The 10,564-nt window shown below is 39.9% G+C and overlaps 1 protein-coding gene across 7 annotated transcripts in view; it reads right to left on the bottom strand.

Annotated features, from left to right (window-relative positions):
• Positions 1 to 499: 499 nt before the first annotated feature.
• The window catches only part of LOC142662064 (serine/threonine-protein kinase BRSK2-like), a 295,681-nt gene continuing 285,616 nt past the window's right edge, over positions 500 to 10,564 (bottom strand). For 5 of the 7 annotated variants that reach the window (XM_075839927.1, XM_075839930.1, XM_075839925.1 and 2 more), the window contains 3 exons: positions 9,727 to 9,907; positions 5,987 to 6,076; positions 500 to 3,169 (listed from right to left, as the gene is read on the bottom strand). In XM_075839927.1, the coding sequence (XP_075696042.1) occupies positions 2,946 to 3,169; positions 5,987 to 6,076; positions 9,727 to 9,907 (495 nt within the window). In that variant the 3' untranslated portion in view covers positions 500 to 2,945. The remainder of the gene's footprint in view (positions 3,170 to 5,986; positions 6,077 to 9,726; positions 9,908 to 10,564) is intronic. The other 2 variants (XM_075839928.1, XM_075839931.1) reach the window with 1 other exon arrangement.

Raw genomic sequence — 10,564 nt, 5'->3', positions numbered from 1 at the left:
TGTTGAGGAGTGTAGTTCTGCCCTATTTATTTCCTACAAGGCGTTGCTCATCATACAACAGTTGCATCTAGTGGATGTTGTGGAGACTGCAGGCAATACTAGGGACTTTTTAAATAATCTTAGTAAGGCCTCGTTCACATCAGCGTTGGCTTTTCGTTCCGGGGTTCCGTCTGAGGTTTCCGTCGGGTGAACCCCGCAACGGAAAGTCAAACTGAAACCACAGCTTCCGTTTCAGTCACCATTGATAACAATGGTGACAAAATCATTGCTAATGGTTTCCGTTCGTCACCATTCCGTCAGGTTTCCGTTTTAACGACGGAATCAATAGCGGAGTCGACTGTGCTATTGATTCCGTCGGAAAAACTGAAACCTGCCAGAATGGTGACGAACAGAAACCATTAGCAATGTTTCCATCACCATTGATACCAATAGTGACGGAAACGGAAGCTGTTGTTTCAGTTTGACTTTCCGTTGCGGGGTTCACCCGACGGAAACCTTCGACGGAACCCCTGAACGGAAAGCCAACGCTGATTTGAACAGGCCCTTAGTGTAAGTGTAGGGAAGCATCAGATATATGCTACATATACTTCAATATGTGTTACAATATTGTAATAGTGGCTCCCATTATCCAAGGCAACCAACTTTATGGTATTTTGATGATATTATGAAACTTTCAGATGAACAACGTTTGGGCCAAAGTATGACAAAATCATCAAGACGTTTAAAAAATATAGCATATTTATACATATATATATATATATATGTATATATATGTATATGTATATATATATATATATCAGACTGAGAACATTTAAAAGCCTCGAAAGCATGTCATATTTTGGTATTCAGATTTGTTGCCCATCTTTATGCAGGAGCTTTGTCCTATCTTGTAAATTAAAAAAGAAAACCACAATGCAGTACTGATTAAAATGCATACACAACAAGGTGGTGACTACAACCGACTCAAGATGGCCTCAGTATCAGTACATAACCTTGAATAGAATTGATACGTTTAAAATATGTTTCTTTGTCCTTTAATCTTGCGGTTAAAAGTGAATGGTGCATTAAGTATGTTAGTCATCTATAGAGATCTGACCCCATTTACTTGGTAGAGATTGCATAATGTTTCCCAAAAAATAAAGGACATTTGGTTATAGACGATGGAGAATGTTTACAAAGGAAATGCATTATTAGGACTCAGGTCTACAGAAGAGAACCATATATCCCATATCCGGGTAAGAACCAAGAGGTGAAGAGTATCATAGTATTAATGATTTTCTGAGCTGATCTGCTCATCATTACATGTTTATTAGACCGCCACTTCACAGTTGGACGCTAGTCCAAAAATAGCTCCTTCTTTTCCAGCTCCTCACATCCTTTCATGTTACCTAGAGAATACTTTGGGATATAATTTTAAGGTGCTCTTTAATAAAAGAACCAAAAAGCACTTTGTCAAAACATACAATTGTCAACCCAACCCAATCATCTCAGTAAGCACCTTTTTGTCGATTATATGGGATCTAAAGAAAAGATACATAAATATTCTATAAATATATCTATATTTATTACTGGTGCAACTGGAGTGACTTCCACACCAAACAAGAGTCGCATGATGAATAATACGGATGGCATCACAGTGGAGAGAACACTGTGACATTTAATGGTATGGCACAATAGGGATTACAGAGATTTCCCAATTTAGAGGTGCCTTATTGCCATAGTAATTATGTTATAGCAGCTGATCAGATAGAGGAAAACAGCCGACAAAAGGCTTCATAACATGTGCAGCCTTTCTGAGATCTAGATTTGTTCAATTGAATGAATTAGTCTGCTCGCACCCCTGAATATATATTAAACATATAGGCAAATTGTATATAGTAGGACTAAGCATTGAAGGAAATGTGTGTTTCACATAAAGTAAAAAAACAAATTACAGTCAGACAGAAGAGGATATGTGTGCTGGTCTTGCTAATTGGTACCAAAACCTCTTCATCTCCAACATGGACGGTTGTGGTAATGGTTAGTGGTTAAACCTGTGGTCACTATGGCACATGTGGTTTGCACATGCAGTTTAGGTTACAGAACAAGCCCTTTGATCTTGACGTTCAAAAGAACTTGTCGTAAATAGAAATCGGCTCTCCTAATCTACATTTCAGTTGTAATGGCCAAAGGTCATCAGGTTCTCGATCCGACGCAACAGTGAGATATGGCCACTATATGCAGGTGCTGGATGTGCTGCAGCCACAACAGCAATGAGACAATCTGAGCCAAGAACGTTAGAAAACTCGGAATAAGTTCATGATAATGCAGTCGGGGCACATGTTACATAGGTCATGTCTTTTGGCGTTAGCTGCCTCTGAGAAACAAAAAGTGGAAAACAGAACTGGAAAAAAAAAACATCTAAAAAGTGTAAACGAAAGAGCCCCACACCCAGACAATTTCCAATTAAATAAATAAATATATTAAAAATAATAATAAACTTATTAATGAAGAATTGCAGTTTCTTCATAGATTTTTGTTTCCTTCTGGTTTATTTTCTTGAAATCCATTTGTTGTTTGCTTTTTTTTTTTTTTGTCATTTTTTATTATTTGGAAATATTTACATCTTCACAGTAACGCCAACCTTTAACTCCTGTCGCTCGCTCTTTTCTGTGTCTGTGCTCATTGCTCTGTATGTTCGTGCACTTGTACATGTACTGTATGTGTAACAATGATTTTATCAAACCTTAGGTATGCATAACGGTATATCCTGCCACGCACGGAAGCGCGTGTACACCTGGGATAGGATATATGTCTGTGTACCTATTGATTCGTGTAAGCAGATCCTTGTGAGTTTTCTCTCAGAAATCAGGGCGCTGCGTTCTCTTGCGTTGTTTTGTTCAGTTTTTTTATTGTTCATTCATAGCTGTGACAGATACGTCCTAGCAATGATAGTTTTCCCATTGTCATGGCTGTGTTTGCGTTCCGTTAGAAGCCAAAAGTTTCTTGTCTTTGGAGGATCCTCTCCTGTGGTGTTCTGCCATGTCAGGCTCTGAGCGACGCGAGTTCTGACAACTTCGGGTTGGGGTTCCAGGTGCTCGGCTTTGCTGTCCATTCTTCTCATCTGGTGGCAAGAAGAGAAGATGATCCAAGGAACACTCCATCTGGGTTCTTGTTGTTACATTTGCTCCTAAATGAAATCATTAATTGCACTTATCTCATAAAAAAACACTTAAAACCTAGAAGTCAAATACAGAGTTGAATACACAATAGAAGTAGGAGGACCCCACTGTTAAGATACTACATAAAATCATGTGAACAAAACATTGGTGACACCCATGTCAAGTTCTCGCCCATCTAATTTGGTACTTTCTATAAAAACAGGCTACACGAGTGATATGGGGCATGTGGCAGGATGGAACCCAGCACTAAACTGCAACGACAAACTGCAGCCACCACTAGAGGGAACTCATTGCATACAAATTCATAATCTCCAAGTTCAATAATAGCCACATATGCGGCAGAGAGAATTATAGCATTTACCATAAAACCTGTCATAAAAGGTTCCCTATAGATATATATATATATATATATATATATATATATATATATATATATATATAAAAATATTTACTGTATATATATATATATATATATATATATATATATAGAATCAGCACAGAATGTTGGACCTAAAAACTGAATGTGGGTAATAATTTGAATACAAGCATAGTACATTTAGTGGAGTCCAAGGGGAGGAATGGGGCCCATTCTATCATTAAGTTTTGCTATGTGGTTGTGGCCTGCTATTATTGTTGTGAATTCACCTGTAGCTGTCATGGTAAATGAAGGTTTTAAAATAGAAGCAGACATCTTATTGATATCCATGGGTAACAGAACTGTATTTACTTGTAAATGCTTCTATATATGACTCCATATGTCGGTGATATGTTTACTTCTGTGTATCAGGGAAAGTCTAAAAAAACTTTTGCCATACCAATGATAATAATATATAACGCATCAGTAATACAGTTGAGTACTTAAAAAAAATTAAATGGGAAATCTTTCTACTTTCCCTTTGCACATTCTTCGACCTACCTAAAGCAAATGACTGGCTGTAATTTGATTGGTCAATAGTTTTTAGAAATTTCCCAAAATATATTTAATAAATGTGTGATTCTATCTATCTATCTATCTATCTATCTATCTATCTATCTATCTATCTATCTATCTATCTATCTATCTATCTATCTATCTATCTAATCTATCTATCTATCTATCTATCTATCTATCTATCTATCTATCTATCTATCTATCTATCTATCTATCTATCTATCTATCTATCTATCTATCTATCTATCTATCTATCTATCTATCTATCCGATATACAGCATCTTATCTATGATACAGTAGTTGCAATAAAAATTGTCCTACCCACTCCCCCAGAGATGGTTTTGCTGTCAACACTTAACCCCATGCTTTACAAAGTTTGGACATTTAGAATTGTAAACTTGTGATCTACATAAAATAAGCTAGCTTCTGTTGATCCCCTTGATGATGCATAAAGGGTAATGGAAGCACTGTCCCTTCCAGCTGCTCTAACAGATTTCCCTATTCTTTTCTGCCATACTACATTTCTGTTCTGGTTTTAAATGACGTCCTGTAATCAGAGCAAATCAGGAGCCTCGGGAGGCTCTAACTATAATTTTAACAGATGCATTTGACACATCTCAATGGAATAGGGCGCTATATACAATGCTGCAGTCAGGCGGACTTCATATCACTGTTATTGTTATTATTTGACAATTACTTGTAATCGGATGTCATGGAAAACCATAGTGTTTGTGTTCTCTGCTGTGACAGGTTAAGTGGTTAAGGTGATTAATACTGTGCACATTTAGGGATCATGCATACGGCCATAATACAGATTTGTGTAGAATGGATCCATAATATGACCCCCATAAAATTCTATGGGCACATACTGTACCTAAAATTGGAGGCATGTACAGGTTTTTTCACATGGATTTCGTATAAATCCGCAAGACAATGATACCATGACACCATACCATGACATGTGGAATTACGCAGATATTCCCCCAGAGGCACTATATGGCAGCACACAGAGCACCTACAGGTCCCTAATATAGACCTTTAAGGACTCTCTGTGCTACTGTACAGGGTCATTGAATGCATCATTTTCGTGCGCATGAGACCCTAGTCAGTTTGAATATATAGTTTTGTAAGGAGGGATTACACACTGCAATTTCGATGCAGGTTTTGAGACGAAAGGACCACCAAAAATCAAGCTCTAAAGCTCCAAAAAGGTATGGAAGGCTTCCTGTTTGTTGGAATAAAAACAACTAATTTTCGTAAGGAAAGGGCCTGTAATTATAAGAGGAAATAGTGCTGAAAATGGGATGTTAAAGGCGTATCCACATTTGATAATGTTTTGTCATACCTCTAGGACATGCAAGAACATTATGAACAATAGGCGTTCAACTTCTGGGACCCCCACTGATCTGGAGAATAAAGGGACAAAGGTCCCTTTAGCTTTCTTCCTTCACAGCGGTACTCCCAGCAACCCACTGCAACAAACTGCAACACAGCATCATTCAAGTGAGTGGTGTGTGGCCAGGAGTGACGCTACTCAGGGAAACACTGGCTCCTTCTATCTATGATTCTAGCAATATGCCATCACTCTCCTCTCCTAGCAATATGCCATCACTCTCCTCTCCTAGCAATATGACATCACTTACTAAAGTGGGAAAAACCCTTTAATTCCTTGTTAGTACTAAATAACATTTGGAGGGTTTCTATTACTTTCACTACAAATACCAGCTATAATATATCATATAATATAATACTAGTAGTACTAATAATACCTGGCTGCTGGTTCCCTTCTTTTTCCATTTATATGCATCACCAAAGATAATTCTACCAGTGTACTATCAAATAAAAATCCAGTTTTATATATATAGAGGAAAATAATATATATATATATATGTACCTGCCAAGGCCTGAACTGACGGCTGGTCGTGTGTGCTCAGCAATTGTGCCTGAATAGTCTCTACAACCCTCTTAAATCGGCGGCTGGGACCTAGAAAATAAGTCAAAAGAAGCCAATAAATCAATGTAATATAAATAGTAAACATATCAAAAGCTGATAACTTTTAATTTTGAGTACCAAAAATTATGAGAACAGCAACCGTGACAGGGGTGCAATTAGAGGTGCCATAACCAAATAAAAATGGATGAGTCTGATAAAATACCAAATATCACACAAGCTACAGATAGAGAAGGAGCAGTGTAAAGTTAAACAAAGTTTTGTCTAAACTTCTATGGACCTAAAAACAAGAAACCATTTTTCTTACACTATATATGTATAGTTGTATTACTAGGTGCACATCCTCTGAGTGACAAGATGATGGTGGGTGGTGGGGTAGCACATGTGTGACCTCAGTTGTGACACAGTTGTGACACAGGACTCGGTGCATGAGAGGTGCTCGACGGCAGGGTTGTGCATCGGCCTATGTGTTAGAGGGCAGTTCCTCGGATATGCAGTCATAAAGGTAATATCCAGAAGGAAGTCAGAACCAGAACGTTGCAGGAATGCAGTGCTCTCCGGGTCCCTCTGCAGTCGGTCTTTTTCAGAGTCACAACAGAATGAGGGGGACTAATTAGCATGAATACACATAAGGCAGTACAGATTAGGGCAGCTATTCACCTTTCCATCAGGAGTGGTAGTTGCCTGAATCGCTTGAGAAGAAGATGGCGCAGGAACCGGGACAGGTGAGTGTGGCACTATTGTATGAACATGGGGTATCATGGCGCTATCTTCAGTTGGTTTGTGTGGCACTATCTACATGGGTACTGTGTGTGGCACTATCTACATGGGCATTGTGTGTTACTACCTACATGGGGTACTGAGGCACTATCTACACGTGCAATGTGTGGCACTATCTACATGTGCAGCGTGCGGCACCATCTACATGTGCAGTGTGTGGCATTAGCTACATGTTTAGTGTTTGGCATTATTTACAAGGGCTGTGTGAGGCATTATCTACAGGGAGCAGTGTGTGGCAATATATACAGGGGGCAGTGTGTGGCACTATCTACAGGAGACACTGTGGCACTATCTACAGGGGGCACTTTGGTACTATCTACATTGGGCAGTGTGTGGTATTATCTACATGTACAATGTGTGGAACTATCTACGTGTGCAATGTGTGGCATTATCTATCATAGGTAAAGACGACTACATCTGTATGTATATGGGGTATCGTGGCGCTATCTTCAGGTGGTTTGTGCGGCACTATCTACATGGGTGCTGTGGCACTAACTACATGGGCACTGTGTGTGGCACTACCTACATGGGCACTATGTGTGTGTGTGTGTGTGTGTGTGTGTGTGTTACTACCTACATGGGCACTGTGGGACTATCTACAAGGGGCACTACCTAAATAGGCATTGTGTGTGTGTGTGTGTGTGTGTGTATGTGTGTGTGCGTGCGTGTGTGTGGTGTGTATGTGTGTGTGTGTGTGCGCGTGTGTGTGTGTGTGTGTGTAGCACTATCTACATGGACAGTGTGTGGCACCATCTACATGGGGTACTGTGGCATTATCTGTATGGGCAGTGTGTGGCATTATCTACATATGCAGTGTGTGGCACTATCTACATGTGCATCTTAAAAAATAAAACAGCACTTCCTACAAGTTTTCATATAAAGGACTGCAATAATTATTTCCATGGCTTTATTGCAGTCTACCAGCAAAATTGTTATGAGTTTTACAAGAGAGCCAAGAGGGTGGTGGTCAACAATGAGCACTTCACTTTGTCAATTGGCTGTTGGAGACCAAGTAGCACACAAGGGCTCTCTGCTGCCTATGTCTGCCTTTGCTTCCCAAGGTCTCTTTTTCACTTGCTATTACTGGGCATCACGAGACATGTGAAAGTGCAGAAAAAAACACTGTTTGCCAGCAGCTATTGTGAATTGTAACAGTGTCTTTTGTGACATCCAGTAGCTACCACAAAAAAAAAAAAGCAAAGAGGCAACAGCATGCAGTCCTTAATCTGAAATGTCTTTCTATTCTAATGCCAACATGTGTCCACGTAATATTTCAGCTCAATCCAGAGATTTTCTCAAGCCATCTGTAAGAGTGAGGAAGAACAATCCCCAGGAGCTCATTTCTAATCTGCCAGAATAGACTATTAAATTTAATGCACTGTGCCTGTAAATAGCTGGTTAAACTTGCTTTCCTCCAACAGGTGGCGTTTTTGAAGAAGGGCATATTATGTTGGCCAGAAATAGCATCTTGTGTAACTGTATGATTGCACTGTGACGTTGTTTTCTTTTGTGGCAGGTAAGGGAAATGATGGTTGGCTTGCTGGTGAATCTAAATTTCTTGGTGCCAGGATTAACGGCCAAAACGCCACCTTAGCTAGCAGTTTTCAGCTCCACGACAGCGCCAAGATGTCGCATCACGGCTATGCTTCATCCTGACGATTGGGCGGCGCCTACTATATAAAATGGCGTGCTCCCTCCATTGGATATTCAGTGTGTGGACAAAGCCAGCACACTGTGTGTGCGACAAGCTGCTGAAGCTATGCGTGCTTGGGGCCTCAGTCGGTGTGGTCCCGGAGCTAATTGTGGGTGACGGGCAGGAATCTTCCCGTGGTGTCACGTGAGCTGTGGTTAATGGGTGACGGGCAGGAGATGTGTAGAATTTTTCTCATCACTCCTGTCTCCATATTGTCTTTCTTGCTACTACCCTGCATAGAGCCGTACACCACCCAGACCCACGTTACACATACGCAATCAGAAAGTCTTGAGAATGACTCTGGATTGAGCCGAAATGTTGCGTGGACACGTGATGAATGAACTAGAAAGAAACTTTAGATTAAGGACTCTATCCTGTTACCTTCTTTGCGTTATTATGGACTGTATCCGACCTAGTGGTAACATTCATACAGCCCCATAGTGGTGTGAAGTGAGCTGCTGCATTATATTTTCAGTTTTGGCATCCAGTAGCTGCAAGTGACAAAGAGACAATGGGAACGTGGACAGCAGCTCCACCCTGTACAGTTTATTTATGCTGATTATCTTTAACATATGGCTGTACTTCTGGTATTCGGACCATGCTTTTATTCTGGTGAAAAATGCATCTTATAGACCGAAATATATGGTATTTATTGTGAATTTTTAGAAAAACATACAAATCAAAAACTGGCTATTCTGTTAACATTCCTCAAAGTTTTGTAATAAAAAAAAAGTATGTATGACTCTGTGAAGTAATGAATTACAGATGGCAATGAATCTTTGTGACAAGGGCAGACTGTCCTTGGTGGTAAAGGTGCATCTTTCCATAGTGCTTGTGCCATCGTAATGATGTGTGCCAATGTGGGAGGACACGTGTCCATCAGAAAAGTTGTTGTCATAAACCCAGCAAGCAGAGCTGTCAATCAATGTTCTGCTTCATGTCACTATGTCACACATTGTTTCACACCTCCAATGAGCAGAATGGTGATTGACAGCTCAGCTTCCCAAATGCTTCACAGAGGAGAGAAATCTAATGTCATTCCTTACAGAGGAGATCAGAACGCACATCCAGACATCCCAAATATACTGCATGTGTGGTGTTCCGGCTGCATGTAATCCATTAGATTAATTTATCCTTCATTCAAATAAAAATCTCTCAGTCTCAGGCCATCCCTGTATGTGATGAGCATCAGTACGCCCGTCTGGTATACCTGATATTAGAGTGAAGGTCACAGAGTAGATGCCATTCTCTTTATGTGCCTCAGCTCCCTCCGAGTAACTGATGTCCACCTGAAATTTGACAGGTTTCTGAAATACAGATGGACCCCCTGATGACTTGTACTCTGCTCTGAAGCTGGTCTGAGAGATCACGCTGTGACTTAAGCTGGGGATCTGGGGGAGACAAAATTCAGAAAAAAATAGCAGACCTGGTATTTGCCAGATTATAATAACCAAAAATTTACAAGCATGCTGTGAGCTAGAAGTTTAATGTATCCCATAAAATGGCTGCAATATAAGATGATTTAAATGTCACAAATTATAATATCCATAAGAATAAAAGGAGGCACAAAGATAAAGCAAAGTGTAAAAAAGATCCGTTAGATGCTACACTCCCCTCCTTACTATCCAGTACAAGATTTCCACAAACTACTGGCTCCGAATATTCCCTTACTTAAGTCACTACCATTTCACTATAATGAGTGTACGTAGTCACCACGGTGGAGAAAAAAAAATTGGTACGGCAAATTCAACCAGGGGAAGAGAGAGGATACAAATAGGGCTATAACTTTTGTAATAGAAGCTCTACCACAATTTAGTTCCCAAAAACTCAGCAGAAAGGGCATTGTTTACTTATTGTATGAGGATGGGATACGCCTGGACTATGGATAAGCGTATGTAAACAGGCTGCTACTACTTTGCCTGAAGTCACAGTCTTTGATTTTTCGTCCCCATGCAGTTTGCATATTGTTAGCAGCACATCCTCTGTTTACATTTGGAAATGTGCTGCTGACAAACCATCAATTTTATGGCAGCGATCAACTGACGAAC

This window comes from Rhinoderma darwinii, chromosome 10 (assembly GCF_050947455.1).
Source record: "Rhinoderma darwinii isolate aRhiDar2 chromosome 10, aRhiDar2.hap1, whole genome shotgun sequence".
Lineage (NCBI taxonomy): Eukaryota > Metazoa > Chordata > Amphibia > Anura > Rhinodermatidae > Rhinoderma > Rhinoderma darwinii.
Note: the sequence above shows the minus strand (reverse complement) of the source record. Positions and strands in the feature narration are given on the sequence as shown.